Source organism: Macrobrachium rosenbergii, chromosome 10 (assembly GCF_040412425.1).
Source record: "Macrobrachium rosenbergii isolate ZJJX-2024 chromosome 10, ASM4041242v1, whole genome shotgun sequence".
In the NCBI taxonomy this organism is placed as follows: Eukaryota; Metazoa; Arthropoda; class Malacostraca; order Decapoda; family Palaemonidae; genus Macrobrachium; species Macrobrachium rosenbergii.
Genome location: NC_089750.1, coordinates 53,059,483 through 53,082,481, shown reverse-complemented (window position 1 = coordinate 53,082,481; position 22,999 = coordinate 53,059,483). Strand labels below are relative to the sequence as shown.

Here is a 22,999-nt window from a genome sequence, read left to right as displayed (position 1 = left end):
TCTATATACATTTATCTCTATTTCTATGTATTCATATGTTTAATATATTTTTCTGTGAAAATGTTCACTCTGCAAAAATTTTTGTTTACCAAAATGGAGAATTACTGAGTAGTACTTTTACAACATATGTAATCAACTTATTAACTTTTTGGTGCCCAGTCTCTTTCCCTGCTTTCGGGCTGTTGGGCCTAATCTCTTGTAAAACCTCTTAAATATTTACCCTTGTTTTGGTACATCTACTAATTCTTCAACTGTGTTGGACTCCAAGTACATATTTTCCTTTATAATCCCTATCTGTTATTTATATGACTTTCTTTGTAAACTTATTTTTATACTTCTATATCAGTCTGCTGAATAAAGGACAGTAAGTCAAAAGGCCTAACACCACTCCGTTTTTTCACTTTCCTTCGTGGCATTTGCCTTTACACATTCATCATGTTCCATATTTTCATGATTCAGTTATACATATAGTATTAAATATTGAAAAGTGTAAAATAATGCATAACTACATTAGATATAAAATTTTTTAATGATATCTTATCAATGTTTAAGAAAAGCATTACTCAGCATATCATCTCTGTTTTTGCTACTGCCAGACCTGTTTCACATATGAGCAATATTTTCTGGATAAATTTTTAGGGGTGAGTGGAAATCAATGTATGTACCTTTTTTGTCTTGCAAGTTACTGACTGAATAAAGTAACAAATTCAACAATTCATGCAAGCATGTATGTGAACTTCCATGCAGGCATGTTATAAAAAAAAAAAAAAAAAAAAAAAACAAACAAACAACTACAACTAGGCACTGCACGTCACTATGTATGTGCATTTGTCTACCGATTTTCTAGAGTGCAAATAGCTACCATTAGCACATGCACTTCAGTGTATCCACATTTAAAAGATAATGAGCACTTCACCCAATTTTGTGGGTGTGCATGAGGAAAGCCTGTTAAAAGATATACCGTATTACAGCAACCTGTTATTTGGCATAAACAATTATTTGTAAGTACGACCCGAAACATGCCATAAGCTACTGATATTCAAAATTACATTCAAGCCATTTTATTAAGAGCATTAACTTAATAACACTAGAGTAAAATGACATTTCTATAATAAAATAAAGTTTTATATATACTTACAAAGTAACTACATAGCTTTACATATTTATCGGCAGCTTAAATTTGAAAATTCATCGTAGCGTTCCAATATTTTGGTGTAGCTAACTCGCCCTGCCCACTTTCAGGGAAGGATAGGTACAACACTACTAACTAGCCCAATTTGTTTATGCCCTATGCCCATGAAAGGGGAGGGAGGGACGGCTATGATCATGTAGTTACTTGGTAAGTATACAGTATATGAAACTTTTAATTTATTATAAAAATGTCATTTTTATATAAGTAACTTACCAAGTAATTACATAGCTGAATCTCACACTGACAGGAGGTGGGAAGCATGGGCATGTACTACTACAAAAATAACTCATGAATGGAGATGAATTTTTAAAATAGTAAGTAGTTAACATTAAGAATGTTAGTTGTGACTTACCTGACGAGAGAGCTCCAGCAGGGAAATACTGCCTCCGATGCGGCTCATTTCAACCGTAGTGGTGTGGCAGTGAAGCCAAGAGGCGCCTCTACATTAGTGGGGCTTTGCGGCCAAGGAGTACTACGATGGCTGCCAAAGCATACAAAATACAAAAGCCCTTGCCCTGGGTGCAGTACTAACAAAAACCACAAAACACAAGTTTCACATACACCATAAAACAGATCAGATACCATAAACCATTCAAAGCACAACACAACGAATGATGGGAGCTCCAGGTACTCAGTACCCCCAACTTCCTGAAACTCGACAACATAATTCAAGGCAGTAGACAGAGGAGTGTAAGGTTACCCCCTACCCCTCCTCCCCCAATTCCATGCCAGCCATGGATAATGGGCCAAGGGTACTGCAGTTCTTGTAAACAGTTTTGATGCCACGTGGATAAAAATTTGCACCTCCAGAAAGTCTATTGTAAAATAGAAGATAGGGATAAATTTCTCTTGAAGGAAATTGAAGTCGGTACTGCCCTAATTTCATGGGCTTTAACCTTGCAAATTGGTAAGTCTTCTTGAATCTTAATGTGCGACTCAGAAATCACGTCTCTCAAGAAGAATGCCAATCTGTTCTTGGACAAAGGACGTGTTGGATCCTTAACTGAACACCAGAGGTTAGGGGATGTGCCTGATACTCTTATTTCTTTCTAAACAATGCCTAAGTGCTCTTACTGAACAAAGAGCTCTCTCTTGGTCTGTATGACCTAGAATGCCGTTAAACCTTTGATTGTGAATGAATGGGGCCAGGGAAAGGACGTTTCATTCTTCGCTAGGAATCCCAAAGTAAAGCAACAGACCGCATCTCCCTGTGAGAATCCTACCTTCTTGCTCAGAACCTGTAACTCACTAATTCTCTTGAAAGTAGCTAGAGCGACTAAAAAAAGTTTTTCTTGTCAGATCCCTGAGGGATGTAGATCGAAGAGGTTCAAATGGCGGACCCGAGAGCCATTTTAAAACATCTAGATTCCAGGATATGGAATCTGATTTATCTTGCTTTGCAGTATCTAGTGACTTGATAAGGTCACTGATGTCTTTATCATTAGATAGGTACAGACCTCTATGTCTGAAAACGAGTTGAGCATTGCTCTGTAGCCTTTGATCGTGGACGTAGCCAATCCTTGCGAAGACCTTAACAATAGCAGGACGTCTGCTATTTGTGCTACAGAGGTAGAAGATATCATCTTGTATCTTCTGCACCAATTGCGGAATGTTGCCCACTTATTTTAGTAGACGGAGGAAGACTGACGTCTACATCTGGCAATTGCTTCTGCAGCTTATCTCGAAAAGCTTTTCGCTCTGACAAGTTTCCTGACAGTCTGAAGCCTGTCAGAGCAAGAGTGGATAGTCCTAGATGGAACCGGTGAAAATACGGTTGCTTGAGTAGACTTCGTCATTGTGGAAACAATCTTGGGAAGTCTACTAGGAGGTTGAGGAGATCTGGAAACCACTCTTTCTGTGGCCAGAAGGGAGCTACCAGGGTCATCAACAAATTGTTGTGGAAGAGGAATTTGTTGATTATTTCTCTCACCATACTGAATGGTGGGAAGGCGTATACATCCAGGTTTGACCAGTCCTGGAGCATAGCATCCGTTACTCAAGGGAGAGGGTCCGGGGCTGGGGAGCAATACAAAGGGAGACGGTGATTCGTCGACACTGCAAATAGATCTATCGACGGCTTTCCCCACTGTTTCCACAGATCGGTGCATACCTGTGGAGTCAGTGTCCAATCCGTGGGTAGGACCTGTTTGCAACTACTTAATTCGTCCGCTATGACATTGACTTTGCCCTGTATAAAGCAGGTAACAATCTTGGTTTGATTTCCCTGCGCCCAGATGAAGAGATCTTTGGTCACTTTTTTTTAGTCTATGTTGAGAAAGGTTGAAGAGCTAAGTGTATTGCCTTTAGCTCCTTCAAGTTGATATGAAGTTCTCTTTCAGGTAGTGAACATGATGTCCCTGACACTTCGTTGTTTTCTACGAGAGCCCCCCAACCCAGATCTGATGCGTCTGAGAATAATGTGAGGTTGGGGTTCAGAGGGTGTAGTGATTTCCATTTCGCAAACCCTCCTGTTGCAAGCCACCATCGAAGGTCCTCTTTGATCTCAGGGGTGATTGGGAAAAATGAGTCAGGGAGCAACTTCCCCTGCCAACTGGCTTTCAAAAAGAATTGTAGTACTCTCGTGTGAAGTCTCCCTAACGGAATGAACTTTTCTATGGATGAGTGTGTCCCCAGCAGACACATCCATTCGTTGGCCGAGCATGATGGGAGAGAGAGGAATTTCTAAACTGTTCAAATGCAGGCTTTTATTCTCTTGTCGGATGGAAAAGCCCGAGAGTTGATCTTCATTCCCAAATAAAGAATTGACTGACTCAGGACTAATTGGGACTTGTCTAGATTTATCAGTAGGCCCAATTCTTGGGCTAAAACAAGAGTCTTCCTTAGGTCCCCCGTGCAACTCGATTCCGAGGGGGAGCGTAGGAGCCAATCATCTAAATAGAGGCAGATGTTGAGCCCCATGAGCTGTAGCCATTTTGCCACTGGGGCTAGGACTCTGGTGAAGGGGCCGTCTAAAGTACAAAGCACAGCACTCGAAACTGGAAGACCTTGTCTTGGAACACAAACCCTAGGTATTTCCTGGCCTCCAGGAGAACTGGATGTGGAAATATGCATCCTGCATGTCTATGGTTGCCATCCAATCCCCTTGACGGATGGCAGATAGAGCTAAGTGGGTTATTTCTATTTTGAATTTCGTAGTCTGAATATAAAATTCAGGGCGCTGAGGTCCAGGACAGGTCTCGAACCTCCCGAAGATTTTGGGACAACGAACAGGCAGTTGTAGAACCCCGGCGTGTTGACATCTCCGACTATTTCTTGGCGAGGAGATATGAAACTTCCTGTGATAGGGTTGAATACCTCTCAGAGTCTAAAGTGTAGGCCGCCAAGTTGATAGGAGAGGACACTAAGGGAGGTTTCTCCCTGAATGGGATGGAGTATTCTACTCTGATTACCTTTAAAACCCAAAGTTCTATATCTCTCCTTCCACTTGCTCCAAAAATGCTGAAGCCTGGCTCCCACTGGTACACGGAGGAAAGTATCCTTCCTTGCAAGGGGAAGATTTGCTTGTTGACTTTTTAATTGGCTGAATGGACCTAAAATACGCTCGGGAACGGCTGGAATCTACCTCTACCTCCTTGAAATGTTTGCTGTAGAGGGGAAATCGTTTTGGGTGCGAACGATGTTGAAGATGCAGAACGTCCAGACTCCTTAGGACGTCTGGTGGACTGGGTCAGCAAGTCGTGTGGATTTCTTATGCAGCTCCGCTGCCATATGTTCCACTGTAGCGCTGGGGAAAAGTTCCTGTTGATTTAAAGGAGCATGGATCTCTGTTGGGGAGTGACCCCTTTGGAAGTGAATGAACAACACTGCTCTCGCTTCTTCAAGTACTCCCATCATGAACAAGGCTGCCAGCTCCTGGGATCCATCCCTTCTCGCTTTATCCGCTCATGAGAGCACTCCCAGCCAGTCTGCAGCGAAGTTAGCTTGGAGAGAGGTGCAATCTTCTATTTTCTTCGCTAAGGCGCCGACAGTCCAGTCAAGAAAACTTGATATCTCGAAGACCTTAAATATGTCCTTAGTCAAATGCTCGAGTTCCGAAGTCATAAACCATATCTTGGAAGAGAAGGCAGATCTCCTTGAGTCGATTTAACTGGAGAAATCCCCTTGGGAGGAGGCAGGAGCTCCCAACGACAGCACTTCCCCAGTCACATAGGATATGTATCTCCTCTTGGATAAGTGAGGAGGAGGAGTGCAGAATACCGCTTTCCCCGTTTTCCTCTTTTCTGTCAACCAGCTCTCAATGCTTGACAAGAGCTTTCTTCGATGACTTTGATAACACCATCTTAGGCAGCCTACAGGCATCCACAGGCTGTCTCATCATGAAAGAAGAACCCGGAAAAAAGGGAATCGCTGGAGAAAAGAAGTCTGGGAAGCAAAACTTGAAGTATTTCAAAAGGGAAGCTTAGGCTGAAGCAGGCTGATCCTGTTCTAAGACTTCTTCTGCAGACAAAACAGGAGAGAGAGTCAAATTCTCAGGCCTGTGAGTCACTGATATTTTACGTAAAAGGTCCACAATACTGCCCAATTGTTGCTTAATGGGTTCCAAAGCTGGATCCTGAACCGGATGAAGAGAAGAGGGCGGTGCCATATGCCAGTTCGCTCGCTCGGAATGGCGTGATCGAACACTGACGAACGCTCATGAACTACTTGTTGAACTGGTTCAACGGGAGCACCGGGTCCTCTAGATCCTACTGTGTGTCTGGATCCCTCAGATCCCACTGTATGTCTGGGTCCCTCGGATCCCACTGGACGAATGGATCCCTCGGAGCCACTGGACGAATGGATCCCTGGGATCCCACTGGAAGAATGGATCCCTCGGATCTCACAGATCCCACCGGACGAATGGATCCCTCGGATCCCACTGGAAGAATGGATCCCTCGGATCCCGATGGATGTCTGGATCCCTCGGATCCCCTCAAATATCTGGGTCCTTCTGTTCCCACTAGGTACTTGGATCCACCAGATCCCACTAAACTGGATCCCTTGGATCCAAAAGTGTGATCTCTGTGTTTTCTTTGAGATCCGCCTGGGCGACAGGAACTGACGCTCTGACACAGAACTACGGGCAACACGTTAGATGGATCATCCCAAAACCTGCATGAAGGTTTGGGACTCGGATCATGATCTCTGTTCCGCTTGCACAGGATCAGAAATTCGGACTCAGCTGCGGATATTGGCCTTTTCAATGGCCTGGATGCACTTTTGAAGCGCCAGCTGCGCTTCCAACTCGTTTTGCACTTGGATCTGTCGGATCCCGAATTTGTATCACTCAACGAAAGGGCATGAACTCCAATGTGGATGCTTTTCCAGTGGCTGTCCGCCGAGTCCAGGTAATCCCAACGACAGGCTCAGTTGTGGGGGCAACCCCACCGACCTCCATGGGACTTATGGTTTGCCTCCCAGGTTTAGGGGAGTTTGACAGGACCTTTGTCTAAGAGCATTGGTGGGATGAGTAGCCACCTCCTCCACTGAAACAACACTTGCACTGATGTCACTGGCACTAATCTTGTCCATAAGGCCACTCACTGAAGCTCCTATTTGTGCTACAGTGTTCTGGTCCATTCTGGCTTCCAGACTGGCGATGGCATTGGGTTCGGAAGGTTGGAGGACTGGTGATCAGGGAGAATGCAGACATAGGAGTTGGAAGGGCATGCAAAACAGAACCCTGACTATCTGAATTCTTAGCTTCGGTCTTAACAGCCGCTCCCATACGTCTGTTTTCTCAAGTTTGTTCCCTGATCCCATTTTTTGCATTTGTCACAAGTCAAGACTGCAGAGCAAGTTTGTCCTCTACATTTACAACAAATGGTATGAGCATCATAAGTGACAGAAGTTAGTCAGGTATTACAGCCTTTGCTGCAAAACCTACTTAGCAGAACTAGAATCAGACATATTCTGAAAAAAACAAAGTCCAAACTGAATAAGCTAATGCAATTAGCGCAATCGCTACCAATACATGGAACACTTCACCAAATAACAATGAAAATCATCCGGCGAACTGTACTAAATCAAAAGAAAGCTGAAGTTAACAACCATGTTATGCTGTCAATGGGCAGAAACGAATTGGGCTAGTTAGTAGTGTTGTACCCCTTCCCCAAAAGTGGGCGGGGCAAGTTACCTACACCAAAATATTAGAATGCTACCGTGAATTTTCAAATTTAAGCTGCCAATGAATGACGTGTAATAGCTATGTAGCTACTTGGTAAGTTACATAAAAATAACAATACTGTACACAAAACAAGAGAGAGGGAGTAAACATATACTGTACACATTCATAAATTGCTTATGAAGTCCAATTCACATAACAGCAAATGAACAGCAAAAACTATATTTAAATTCAACAGTTTTCCCTGTATTAATGACAGCACAGTTAGTGAAAAAACACTGACTTAAAATGTTCAAGCCTCAGAACATTTGTTAAACGTAAAGTTTCTATTAATAATCATATGGTAGCCTCTGTTTATTTTCTCTTGTGCATTACTTTAATCCAAGTCCTGATAAAGTTAATATTCCTTAAAAGCGATTAATTTACCAGCAAACACAACGCATAGTTACTGAAGATTTTAAATAGTGATGTACGACACCTGAAGCTCAACTAGCTAGAAAATTGTTTGACACTAAGGCTTTCACTTTTTCCTAAGCCATATTGAATAACAATACATACTGCTATTACTTATCTTTATGCCAACACACATGATGACTTGGATGACACTATCAAGAGATTGTTAAATGTGTATTGACTAAAATGCAGTAGGAAATAGTCACTACTTGCTACAAATAAAAATCAGCAGACAAATGCATGCAGTGCATATGGTATAGTTTTCTTTATCTTTCATTAATCCTACCCAGACAGTTACATTCATTATTGAATTTAACAATAGCAAGAATTTCCACAAAGCTGTTACACTGGCTCTGGGGTAAAGCCTATACTACAGGGTCTAGTTCTTCATTGGAGGGGTGGGTAGTGCTCTTGGCTAGCACGCTGTTGACCCAGCGTTCGACTCGCGCTCAGTGGTCTGGTTAAACTAAGATATACTTAATTTCACTTGGCCCTTTGATACTTTTGGATTTCATTACTTATTGGAGGCCAGACTCCCAAATTGCCAATAAGTTCAAGTGCCATTGTAGTAAACATCAATAACACACATGAATAGTTATGTCTACGGGCAACAAATGAATTATTCAATGGGACCATGACAAAGCTACATTACTCAAATTAAATCAGACCACATCTTAATGTACACAGTATAAGAATCACATTTTGATCAAAAATGTTGAAAAATAACATAATAGTACAGCTGACAACAACCAGTGTTGTGTATTATTGTGCTTTAGAGAGAAGGTGAAGAGGAAGAGTGAAAGAAATTTCACTAGAACACACAGACCTAGACTGAAGGATCATCAAGAAGAAGGGCTTTAAATTCTATATTCTCAATTCATTTATAGAAACCTTCAATGAAAGTCTTATTTTGTTCATGTAAACAACCTGCAGAGAAGTTCCTTCAGAATTTGTAAACAATGGCTAAAAGATTCAGTATACCATGACTTAGTAGCTATATCTGGCCAGATTCGGTCGCCAGTAATAACACAAATTGAAATACTTACTTGACAACCTCGTAGGTATTGTATGGACGCACATTATTATTCTTGATGGTGATAACCCCAGGATTATTTGGAAGAGCCTGCACACGTCCACCAGGTCTATTTCCTTTGGTTACAACGGCAGCTCTCCTTACTACACCAGGTCTTCCCTTTATCTTCCTTTTAGCACCTGCCACGGTGCGGATAACAGCTGCACCCTTCATGCGGGTTTGTCCTACATTCACTAAAATAAAATCACATCTTTTGTTATAAGGAAAAAAAAGAGCAAGATTAATTAAAAGGGAAAGAAAAGATCTAATTAAAACTTAAAACAGCTACACTTCTCTGTAACTGGCAGTGAAGTGTAACCATATGAGGGCTTCCATCCTCTTAAATGTATCTTATAAGTCTTTGAAAATATTCTTTCAACTGGCTCTGACTATAAATAATTAAACATCAAACTTCAGTTTAGATTAAGAAGAAAACCACCTGCAAAATCATGGATAACCAAGAGAAAAAAAAAGCCATGAAGAATCTGCCCCTGAAAAAGCTCATCTACTCTTTGATAGCCGATCAGACAGAAAAAATGCCCAGTTCCTGCCATAAACCAACTAATTTTAGATCTTTACAAGAACACTGAAATTGACAACTCAAGTCCTCTCTGCTCTCTATAACATTATACAGCAAGAGTACAAATCCTAAAACCGTGTACATGCAAGAGAGGTGCAATTCTAACGTGATTGTTTGTGGGAATGCACCTACTGTTAGTGACAGTTTCCATTATTTATCTGGTACAGTATAGAAAAATCTCTCTCAAATATTCCTTGTACTATTTCAGAGCATAGGGGCTATTTTCTCAAACACCAAAAATGCATGTCCACTATTTACTTGGACATTTGAAAAATTTCATTCTAGGTTTAATTTCAGAAAACATTCATACCTATACAGAGATAAATATACTTTGGTGTAAAACCAGTCAAATACACTCCCCAGGCAAACTGATTATTTTTGACTGACCGCTAGCATTACAAAAACTTCAGACCTTTCACAACTGCCTTAGGGTCTGGTGCCAAGGATACAAGAGCAGATTACGGTCTGTTGCCAGAGACAAAAGAACTACCTTCTGTAAACCTTCTGCCTGATAGATTCACATGTACATTTGGTCTATCAGTCCATCATTCAACAATAACAAATACTAATTTACAACATCTGAAGAACTTTCACATAAATGATAGTACCAGCAATAGCTATTGGTATTGGGTGAAAGGTCCACCTAATACCTGACTTAAGTGGCCCATACAATTTGAATAACCTTGTTAACAGAAAAATAGATTGGATTTGTAAATTGCCACACCTACAGGCAATTAAGAGGCGAGTGCCACTAACTGAAAATTGCCGATAAACTGCTTAACAGCGTTGCTAGCCAAGCGCCGCAACACCGAAATGCTGTTAACCGATGCCACTGGTAAGCGGGGACTGCCTGTACCAATAGCTGAACTCATTAGTAAAATAAATATAGCATAACCAAAATACAAAGGCCAATTAACCAACTTCCCGCAAAATCTTTCCGAGTTACAGACTATAAGCACTGATGCTGTAGTATCTTCATGCAGTCTCAAACTGGTTAAACAAAAGGTATGATTTGTACATCTTTACAATTTCATGGTGGATAAATGGATTGTCAGTACCAAACTGCATACAAAATCTAGTGTAAACAGCCACACTTTTGTTTCCAGGAGGAGGAGAAAAATTTTCTTAGATGGTGTGGTACATGTCAATTACAAAGTTCACTTATGTGTTCAGATACACTGCTGGTACCCACTTCTTAGGGTTTCCAGTGCATTAGGCGAGCATAAAATTCAGCGTGAAATACCCTGATAGTACTCAGCTATAAAAGCTGAACAGTAAATATCAAGATAAACCAACCAATAAAAAGCTAAACAGGAATGATCAATATAAGCTCACCAACAATCACAATCCAAATAGCCAGTTACAAAAACTAAACCTGAGAACATGGAGCTTAAGCTTCCCATGTCCAAACATTCTGAACGTTATAAGGCAGGAGAAAGCAAGAACAGTTTTATGACCAAAATACTCTCTCAACAATGGGCTTTCTGCACAGTACAAACATTAACATAATATAGGTACACAACAATGCAGCCAAATCAAAGTTGTCATATTATTACAGCTAGTAGCTTACTGCTATTCTGTTGAAATTTTGCACTTTGCAATTTGCAACTTTCATACTGGCGTATATAAAAGTATAGCTGCCAGTTACCGGCTTATGAATGGGCAACTTCAAAACTGTACCCTAAAGTCGTAGGTAATTAAACGTAACAGTGGATATGTATTTGTTCAACTCCATGTAAAAACAAAGGTTATGTATTTGTCTGAAAACACTGTGTTTCTTGTAAGGTGGGTACACAAAAATTACTTAAATTTTATGATAACATTTTTCACTGATTCCCAAATTACTCATAACATTTTTCACTATGATTCCCATTGTACATTTTGTACTGATTCCCATTATTAAAAAAAAAAAATCCACAGTACATGGGTAATTTTTAGATTGGTGGTAAAAAAAAAAAAGGGGGGGGGAATCTTGAAAACTTAACTGGTTTAATGCTCTTTACAGGGAGTTATGAGTTTCATTTTTCACCATGCAAAATTAAAAGTGCAATATAAAATACTAAATTCTCTCTTTCACATTGTGAAAAGCAGCTCTTCTTTCAAATGCTCAGACATACTTTCACTCACTCTTACTAAAAGACGAATACAGTATCACATTACCCCATTGATCATGAATGAACTTATAATACGGGTATGCACTCAACTTCAAAGGACAAAGAGAAAAGTTAGTTTGAAACCCTAATAATCCAACAAAAAAAAAGTCTTCCCCTGGTAAAAATTTTTTATTTTAGAAAGTAAAATTCCATTCCCAAACACAGAAAACTTTAAAATCTACTGTGAAAACCATACTCTGTGCTCTCTTGGATGACCTTATTTCCATAAATGGTAGACTTTTTTTTAATGAACAAGTATCAAGTTGACCAACAATAAATGCAACGGCCAGGATGAAATCCAAACAGCTGCTTTCATATCTGACTGGGCTATCAGGTAGCCAGCAAATGGAGCTGTTACTTGGTTAGAGAACAAAACATTCCTTTTTCCATCAAATGGGAAAATCCTTTCCTCATAATTTCAAATGCTGCCAGACTGTTACTACCAAAACCAAGATGCTATTTTTTTCCCCAACATTCAAGTTGTGAAAAACAACGTCAAAACATACTTCATAAAGTTATTTGCTGGCCCTTATCTGAATGTAATGTCTGGTTACATTAAAATATATCTGATCAACGTAAATAGGCACTGTAATTTCAGTGTAGTCAAAAATTCTGCACAATTTGTCTATACAAGTCCCTCGACTTGCAATACTAAGTATAGACGGGCATACATGGAACAATTCAGATTTACAATGCGTTGACAGAGGACATTCTCATAATCGTCTCCATCTGATTTTGCACTAGCAGTTAAGGGTCACCAACTGCTTAATGACACGAGGGAAAAAAGGTTCCTAAACAGTCTCTGCTAATATTTATCTCAAGTAAACAGGAAATTATGCTGAAACATGAAATCTTTCAACATACTTTTCCAAGATTTCTGTCAAGGAAGTAACAAATTATCAGACTGTACCACACTTTGTGGACAAAATATTTAAAGTAAATTCTAACTGCAATAACTTTTCCACATTTTTGGAATAGCATGGACACTTCTTGGCTAAATTCAGTGCAGATTCAACAAACCTTAAAGGCCTCTATCACAGGTTTCTCTCCAAAAGGATCACGGCCAGGTAAACTGAACAGGGTGTGAAATGCCCAGTAATGTAAGTTTGCTTGGGAGCCAAAGTGCATTTCTCATCTCAATATCCCTGTCTTAACTTTATATACACTTACGGAGTATGAATTCCCACTAAAAAATATGCTTTTTTTTTTTTTACAAGCACAAATAAAAATCTGTGCCATCATGAAAGAAATATTTACTGTGCCAGTTACATAATTAAGGAATCATTTACTCAAAATTCTCTCAATCACTAGTTTCTTTCCTGGCTTGTCCATGGCTCTTCAAAACTTAACAGTTTGCTTTAAATACATGGTTTACAATGAGTCCTTGCATCTCTATTTCTTCAAGCTTTACCATCCTTTCTCTTGTCCTTCCATTTATAAAAATTTTGCTGGGCTTTCCTAAAGATTTCTGTTTTACTTAAAATGTGACAACTGGCCTTTGTTCACATTATATCCAAATTTAGAACTACTTACATGCTGATGTCCACTTCCATTATTTCTGAGAGACAATTTTTACCAGCAGAAAACTGCAACTGCACACGTGGAAGAAATATTAGTCATTTTACTATGAGCGTGGTTAAGCAATTTTAGTGTAGAGTAAGTAAACATAGTTGTAAAATTCTCTTACACTGCCAGGTTCATTACATCAGCAAAACAGCCAAACTTTTTATTCTGGAACCTACACCAGTGCATCAGCAACATGGTGTGTACGATTGCCAATATAGCTACCAAAAAGTACTTTAAGGATCTGATTTATCATGGCATTATTGTGGAGTTGGAAATTATTTTTTTTATTGTTCAGATGCCAATTCCACATTTAAATTAGGGCACTTATTTGTATAAAAGACCAATAAAATGGGAAAAATAAGTTATCTGTGAAGTCTCTCCATAAGGGGAGGTCTTAAAAAAATTTCCACCATAGACTAAAGATGCAGAGTAGGTCATCTGGGGGAATGGAGCCGAGTAAAGGCATCTTAGGGACATTCTTAAAAAGCATACATATTTTTTTTTTATAGCTTTCCTTTGACTTTGTGCTGTGTTCTGACAAAAACTTGAACTACTGTCTTGTACCCAATTGTACTGATTAGGTATTGTATAATCTCACCCAATATTTTCTTACATGAATTTTGTGGAATACGAGAACAGTTTGTGCCTTATTCCATAACCTGATGAAGACACCGAGCCCCTTTCCTCTTGATTTTAAGTTTCATATCAGTCAATAACAATAGTTGGATAAATATCCACACTTCAGCATCACTGAAAAATTGGTAGTTGTAAGTTCGAGAGAGGTCAAGGGGTACCACATGAAGCACGCCTTGCATGGCAGAACTTGATCTGTACTAAGGGTACTATTTAAAGAACAAATCATATTAGTTTGGAAATGACTGCAGTTGCACTGCTAATCCAATTTATAACATCCTTATGCTTTGTACTTACAAAGTAAATTACTTTATTGAAAGCATTTTATGTAGATTTAGAATTTTTTTTTTTTTTTGTGGTAAACTTCCCATCTACATGGCATACACAGTACTTGTTTCTTTTATTGCAATTTCATCACAGGATTCCCATTACCACAAAGCTTTTATGAAGATGACAAAGGTCATCCGGGGGCATGGAGCTGAGTAAAGGCATCTTAGGGGCACTCTTCAAACGTATTTCTTTTACATCTTTCCTTTGACTTTGTGCTGTATTTTGACAAAAACCTGAAATATTGTCTTATACCCATTTGTAGTGATTAGGTATTGTATAATCTCATCGAATATCACCTTACAAGAATTTTGTGGCATATGAGAACAGTTTATGACTTATTACATAACCTGATGAAGACACTTTTGAGCCTCTTTCCTCTTGATGAATATCCACACTTGAGCATCACTGAAAAATAGGTAGCTAAAAGTTAGAGTGAGGTCAAGGGGTACCACATGAAGCATGCCTTGCACGGCAGAACTTGATCTGTACCAACAGTTTATTTTTGTGTAATAAACACGAAGCCTTTAGCTCCAAGGTTCCTTTTATTAATTCACTCCAATTTCCCTCCATGTAGCTTGACTACTACTTAAATAACAAATCATACAAGTCTGGAAATGACTGCAGTCGTACTGCTAATCCAATTTATAACATCCTTATAGCTTTATAGTAAATCACTTTATATGAAAGCATTTTTATGTAGATTGAAATTTTTTTTTTTTTTTTGTGGTAAACTTCCCGTCTTCAAGGCATATACAGTATTTGTTTCTTTTATTTCAATTTCATCACAGCATTTACATTACCACAATGCTTTTTTTGTGAAGATCACTTCCACCTTAATCTAATGTATAATACTCTGGTCTTCAACAAATGGCAGGCCTATTAATGAATCTTGCACCTTTATGACAAATGTGTACACACGTCAATAAAATCCTCTGCGGCCAGGCTCAGTTCTCAATAAGAACTCTACCAACTGGCTGGTTCATGCTAACAGCAGATGCTTATATAATTGACCAGTCTTTAATTCTTCCATGAAAAACTCACATTTAAAGAATTTCATATCATAATGTAAGCCATATCAACAGACCTTCCAACATTCCATACTCTATCATCAGAACAGAGCATTATTCTTGAATGTCTCCTATCACAAGAGCACTAGAGTATGATTACTGGTTATGGGAAAAAAAAAAAAAAAATGAGAGAGAGAGAGAGAGAGAGAGAGAGAGAGAGAGAGAGAGAGAGAGAGAGAGAGAGAGAGAGAGAGAGAGAGAGAGAGAGAGAGAGAGAATTACCCAATTCAAAAGTACACTTAAAATATAATAAACATAATTATGGGGAAATGTTGACCCTCAATCGCTGGTGGGATCATCACTAAAAGTTTTTTTTTTTTTTTTTAAATAATCTTTAAAGCAGGAGTGAAAATGTTTGCCACCATTTGCAACTGTACCTGGAAGCTGAGCTATCCAAGTCAATGGTAACTAGCATACAGTACTTCAGTTACTGGATCTTCCACTTACATGCACTCAAAATAAAACTAATGACCTTTTTTGAACTTACATGTTTGTCTGGGTACATTAAGAATTTTCTTCTTCACGACTGTCTTCTTCTGTTGAGGAATTACCTAAATACAAAAGAATGTACAGTAGGTTGTGTTAATTAGGCGTCCGAGCTAATTAGCTGTGGCAGAACTTACATTTAATATAGATTATTCAGCTGAGATGTATAATACAAGGGATCCTTTAAAAAGTTCTGCTAATGTAAAAGAGAATTGGTCTCCAATGGCCTTCTATGCACTTACAAAAGACATTGTGGAATAATACAACTGGAGGCTTTCTATTTACGATACATCACCTGCAGATTTAGCCAATTTTAATATTTAAAAACACCACTAAAATGGTGCACATACAACCAACAATTCATGCCTCAATTAGCCGTATAACTGCCTGTTTTTCCAAAAAAACATGAAAACAGATAAAGCAGAATCACAATTTAACCCAAGACAACGCTGCGCTATAAAAGCATTTCCTTTCAATTGTAAAATTGCACAACCGTGTGTCCTAGTGAGCAAGTTCACTTTAAAATCTCTTGAAATCCCTTGCTACATAGAATTATTCTGCACAAATCTGTAATAATTTCACACTTATGCATATTTGTAATAATTTCACACTTATGCATACAGAGAAAATGAAAATGCCATGAAAACATCTGTACCATTAACCAACTGGTCAAGACACCACAAATTGAGTTGATCATAGCAGAATCCTATCAGGTAGGTCCACGTAGCTTGTGACGTGAGAAGGCCTGAGTCCATTTTGTTCTCAACTGGACTGTGTTCAGACACCACTATTTTGCACTCTTATCAGTGCCGAGATTTTCCTTTGTGCATACCACGTTTGTTTTCATGTTTGCCAGTACATCTAAAACAAACTTCAGGTTTAAATGTAGCTCTGCTTTACCATTAATAAGATTGTTTAAAACTGGCAACGTTACCAAGACACTTCTCTGCTCCAAATGCATTTTGCATAACTAGAGAAATCCTTCAAAAATATCCATTCCAGCTGTCATTTCCGAATAATTCTTCAGGCCAGCACAAAAACAGAGCTGACAAAATCTGACTTCGTGTTCAACATTAAGGATCTTAGAATACAAAGAGCCATAAAATTAGTTACATTACTTAAGAAGATTGATTTCATAAGGCATACTCAATAGAATTCATTTGCATCAAATGAGCATTACCTTAGAATTATCTTCCTAATCCATGTTTAATCTAGAGGTGTAAAAGTTGCTGACTCTTACTGAAGCTCTAATTTTTTTTATATTTATAAATGTATGGAAAATCTGTAAAAAATTCTTTTTGTGCATGATAATGCTTCTTCATACAACAATTTCACTTGGAAGCCCAGTTTCTATTTACTGGTGTATAATACTATACTCAACCTTCAAGCAACATGGGCAATATGTAATACTAGACAGCCTGAATTGCTTTACAACTTTCTTGGTGACCAGATGAACATTGTAATGGCTCTTAATCACATAATGGAAAGATTTGCTTGACAACAGAGTAATCTATTACTAAATCAAAAGGTACCTGGGAGCTTCTGTTCCCTATCTATAGGACAACCTTATCAATGGTCCAGAAAGTTTATGGTTAACTGTGATATATGTGCAAAAATGCTAGTACTAAATTACTGAAAAATCACACACTGTACTGAGGAGTTTTCATGTTCCAGACTTCAGCTTAGATAAGCACATTACACAGATGTTTTTGTGATTTTACACATAGGTACCTTTTTGTCAGTGGCTCTGTTCAAAGCTGAACAGAATGGCACATTATATCAATTTTCTTCAGGAATATGAACATTGTGCCGACTCTTGGCCAAAAAATGGAAAGATGAGACATATGACAAAGTAGTAGTCTATTATCAATTCAAAAGGTACCCTGGGAGCTTCTGTTCCCCATTACTTATGTTAAGAATACAATTATCAAAGCTTCAAAAACTTTTCAGTCAATCATGAGAAATGTACAAAAACTACCAGTACTAAGTTAATGAAAACTCTCACAGTACTTCACTTCAAGTAGTTCAGCCCATTACATGGCTTGGTTATTCTACACATACTGTAGGTAGCTTTACAATGGATCTGTTCAAAGGAACGGAAAAGAAAGTCACAAGTTTTCTTGTGATGAAACATGAACATTGTGTTGACTCTATCACACAATGGAAAGATATTCTTGACCATGGAGTAGTCTTGATTTCTTGAGAGTGAAGCATCGTAGTCTTTCATCATTTGAAATGCACCCAAGGAGCTTCTGTTCCTAAACTAAACAAATGCTCCAAAAAGTTTCTAGTCAATTATGTGAACCATACAAAAACACCACTGGAAGTCAATGAAAAACCACATACTACGCAGTTAAATCCCACCTGCAGTTCAGGTCAGCCCATCAAACAGGCATTTTGGTTATTCTAAACAGGTAGTTTTTCAATGGGTCTGTTCAGAAAGAGGAACAGAATGACAAGGGATGTATGGTACAGCAACTGCATATTTATTACTGCTCAAATGGACATCAAAGGCCAGCTGGAAAGTTCAGAGGACCCTGGCCAAACATGCAGCTTAAACATTTGAAATAATGACAATAAGCACCTAATGCAAACTTTAAAATCCAACTACATACTATTCAGGATGTAGTTTATTGAAAAAAATCTTGTATAGTTGAAGCAAAGAAAAAATACAACTGCACACACACAGTTAGATATAAACATTCATCAATCTTAACAGTACATTATTTACTGTAAATAATGAAGTGCTGGCTACGCACCGCTGCAAACCAAGATTAATCATGGCATGAAGTGGGTTAATGAACTATTCATCTCAAACGCTGACAACAAACCTTCCACTGACAATTCTAGATATAACGGCAAAAAATTCCACATTAATCAAGCACATGGTATGCATAAAACCATTTGCCTTTTCCACTGCGATGATTTTGTGGCCATCAATGTCTAAGTGAAATTCAAAATCTTTACAAGTAAATGCATCCAACACCAAGGAGACACCATTCCCTCTTATTACACAAAACAGGACTATTTATGGCCCAATGGTATAGTTTTCATTCAATTTGCAAGATTTGCACACTAAATGCAAGACTGCACTAAAAGTGTGGCAGAATTCTTCCCCCCCCTTTAAATAAGACTGTGCTTGATTGCACTATATTTTTAAAAAGCAAAACTATACTTTCAAATATATATAATGTTCACCACATTTCATCAACCCCTTGCCAATAGAAAAACAAAAATTCGACCCATTTGTAACCCAACCCCATCACTATTCAATTCCATCCATGACACTCTCTCCACCCCCTACGTTAATGTCTCCCAATTGGTGGTGAACTAAAAACAACTACATGCACTTCCTCAAACATACTAAACTAAAACACACACATCTTGCACTCATTTTCCTGACAACCATCCCATAATTACCCACACATAAAACCAGCATTAGGCAATCTTACCTTGTCGCCAGGCTTGCCTTTGCGAATTTGGTTGAGCTTATCTCTGGCATCTCCCTGCTTGGCTATTTGCGCCAATCGGTCTCTGGCATCCCTAAACTTTATTCTTTGCTTTTGGATGATCCTATTCCTTGCGTCCGTATTTATAGACAGATTTTTCTAAAACAAAATTACATTGTATGCTGAACTATCTTTCAATTACGACAATGCTGATTTGCAAAAATTTCATGTACATATGGTATATAGCATCAAAGTAACTATGTCTGGGATATTAAGGTTCCTAATTGGAAAAAAAAGTCACATTAAATTTGCAACAGAAAAAATAACCAAATCTTGTAACATTGTATTCCATATAATGGAAGAGCACTATCAATTAGTTAATTGTATATGTCATTACTGCTCAAGTTTAAAAAGATGATAAACTTAGTAACTTCACTCCACCAGAAATTACAAAGAACTCAAAAGTATACAAATACTTGAAAACCTTACTACTGACCTTTGTCTTTATTCCCAAGTCCTTCTGTACATCTTTGAACAATTTGCCACCCTTTTTCTTTATCATTCCTTGCTTCTGATTTACACTGAAAAATAGAAAGCTATTTAATACAAGAGGAACTGCAATGTATCTACCACTACATGCAAACAACAACATAGTAAAAAACAATAAAAAATAAAAACCAATTTTTGAAGTAACTTTATTTTTCCCTAGATATCCAAACCAAAGCTACTGCTCCCAAGTAAAGCTGGATGCTGTTGAGCCTGATAACTAGGTAGTTTGACTGGTGGTAGGTGAGCATCATCCTTACCTGCCATCACTGAACATCCCCAGAGGCTCCCAATTCAAGGAGGATACTAGTTTTTCAGCCACTAAAGAAGGTCTTTCCTGGTCTCCGCTCATGGGCACGAGCTGGGAGGGTAGCTTGCGTGAGGCCGACCAATGTCACTCCAGTTGCCATAGAAATGAATGTTAGCAGAACCATACATGCAAGATGAGCTACTCCAGGAACTACTTTGAAACTTCTCAGAGCTTGATGAACCAAAAATCCAAAGACAAAATGATGCTGGCCTGTCTATAAGCTATAATTTGCAGGCTACTTGGGTATGAAACTAAATTCTCTCTATCTCAATTCCCATGCTGTGGCAAATGAGTGGCAGCAGTCTTTATTCTGAGCAAATACACCTATGAGGACACCAGAATTAGCCAATTGTCCAGGTAATGCAGCAAGCAAATACCGTGACTGGACTCAAGTCAGCAAAGTGAACACTCATTTGAACACCTTTGGGGCTGCCAATCTGAAGCACAGCACTCTGAATTGTACATCTGAAAGAGCACATCCTTTAGATCCACAGTAAGCAAGAAGTCACCTTCACTGAGAGAATCCAACATGAAGATACTGTTTCCATCTTAAACCAAACCTGAAGGACAAACTTGTTTAAAGGAGAGATATCACTGACATGTCTCCAGAGACTTTCTCCACCATGAAGAGGACATTGTAAAAACCCAGTTTACAAATTCAAGCAATGTTCTTCAACATTTCCTTTGCCTCTGCTGACAGGCTCTAAACTTAAAGAGATCCCACAGGGTAAGATGGGAACAGAACGGAACATAAAATTTAGGCCAAAGGCCAAGCGCTGGGACCCAAGGTCATTCAGTGCTGAAAGGGAAATCGAGAGTAAAAATGTTAAGAGAAGATGGAAAGTAAGATGGAATGCTATGAATAGAGGTAAAGTACAAGGAATGAAAGGGGTTGCAACTAAGTGCTGAAGGGACACTGCAAAGAATCTCAAGTAACACCTACAGTGCACCGCATGAGGCGCACTGGCAGCACTGACCCCCTACAGCGGGTAAGATGGGAACAGTAACGTAATGTGCAATGGTAGTGGGGGTCAGCCCTTCAAAGGTATTCAAGAGCCATCCAAAATGACCAACTACCAAGGGCCCCACCCTATCAATGCCATATTGACCAATGGCATCACAGCATCTGGAGAGGGGGAATGCCAACCTCAGCATCCCCTTCCCTTTACTAACAAGGATTTGGGGGAAAGCCCACTACCCTTTTTGGGAGGTAGTAGTATGGGTTCCTTAGTACATCCCCCCACCCTTTCTCTCTCCCAGCTTAATCCCAAATAACATGGTATGCCCACATTACTTTTAACAAGTTTCCTTTGTTCAGACATGGAGTGTCTCGTGGGTGAAGTATGAGCACATTTCCAAGGCCTCTTGATTTTATATTACTTTGTCACTTATGAAATGCTTGCCAAAGCTCTATGTAGGAAATTATCATGACCATTACCTGATGGATAAACCACAGCAATAGCACATGGGATGATAGTATGAGGTATTATCTTTGTTTGAACTGTTAAAATAGACAGTTATAAGCATTTCAGGGGGTGTATATCTTAAGAGCAACAGTTGTTGGAGGGTAACGTAAGATGACTTTGGGTGTTTTGGGATGATGGTTTGGGGTGTATTTTTGCTTGAAATATTAAAATTACTATTATAATTTAAGGTATACTTTTGTTCAAACTAGTAAAGTAGGCAATGAACTGTTATAACAGGCAGTTACAAGCAGTTGTAGTTTTTACGAGGGGATTTTGTGTGTCTGCGGTGGGTTCTGGACCTATCCCCGCAAAATTCATTAGGTTAAATGTGATTCTTCATACAATAAATCAGGCTTACCAACCTTGTGACTTGTCTTAGAATTCATTACTGTAACATAATTAACAAACAGTTACTGGTGCGTGTAAGACTGGCATAAACAACAGCAAGTACTGACAAACAACTGAATTGAGAAACTACCGTTTGCTGATGTCAGTTACCATAACTTACACATGGTTGCATTACAGTTATCAACTTGTTAAAATTTTGGTAACTTTTCAATGGTGACTTCCATAAATGAAAATAAAAATTTGATTAGCTTTCATACAATTGAGAGTTAAGTGTTATGAAAGTTTGCCACTAAATTTATGGTTGTAGCTGTGGCTGAAGAAACGAATACTGTATGTGCAAAGGCCACAAAACGTTTTGGAACAGGCAAAAGCAACATCCGATACTGGTGAAATCATACCTTTACTTCATTTCGCTTACTGCATTTATAAATGAGGATAACACCAGAGGGTTAACTACTTTCATCAAGAATAGCATTCCCGCTATTTTATGCGAGTCTGTTATGATTAATGGTACAGAGTTTGTGTCCTTGAAATTGTATGTTAACGATTGTTATATATATGTTATTAATGTGTATGTTCATAGTGACATGTTGAATATTGAAAGTTTGCCTGTATGTATTTTTGAAGAAAAGTGTTTACTACTGGGCGATCTCAATGCCCGGCATAAAAATTTCGAACATAATGGGGGTTCAAATAAAAATGGGTTTGTCATGAACAGTATTGTTGATTCTTTTGATCATATTTGCGTTTTGGGGAATAGAGACCCCACTCATGTGAGAGGTGGGAGAATTGACTATGCTTTGCTATTTAATATGACTGAGTATGAAGCTTCTGCTTCAGTTGTTGGTAACTTAGTAAGTGATCATTTTGCTATTGAGGTGAGTCTGGGTATACAAAGGACAACTTACAGTCAAAAACGGAAAAGATTAACTATCAAGAATGATGAGAAGGTTACATTTATGGCTAAGGTTGCTGAGTGGTATAAGGACTACAAATATGTAAATGGACATGGAAATGACGAGAATGTGTTTCTGGATGATTTGCTTAAAGTAATAGATTCCATATTGCATTTAAAGGTGAACAAGGAGAACTGTCCTCTCATGAATTCCAAAAAAGTAAAGTATACTGATGACAAAATAATAAAGGGTTGGAACAATCTTTTAAGAAAAGCACAAAGGAAGTGGAATATGAATCCTAATGATGCAAGTAGTAGAGAGGCAATGA

At 38.6% G+C, this 22,999-nt stretch overlaps 1 protein-coding gene across 5 annotated transcripts in view; it reads right to left on the bottom strand.

Annotated features, from left to right (window-relative positions):
• Window positions 1-22,999, bottom strand: part of LOC136842638 (polymerase delta-interacting protein 3-like) — a 49,308-nt gene that overhangs the window by 12,496 nt on the left and 13,813 nt on the right. For all 5 annotated transcript variants that reach the window (XM_067110254.1, XM_067110255.1, XM_067110256.1 and 2 more), the window contains exons 2-5: window positions 19,602-19,686; window positions 19,109-19,264; window positions 15,658-15,721; window positions 8,816-9,035 (exon numbers count right to left, since the gene is read on the bottom strand). In XM_067110254.1, coding sequence (XP_066966355.1) covers window positions 8,816-9,035; window positions 15,658-15,721; window positions 19,109-19,264; window positions 19,602-19,686 — 525 coding nt within the window. The remainder of the gene's footprint in view (window positions 1-8,815; window positions 9,036-15,657; window positions 15,722-19,108; window positions 19,265-19,601; window positions 19,687-22,999) is intronic.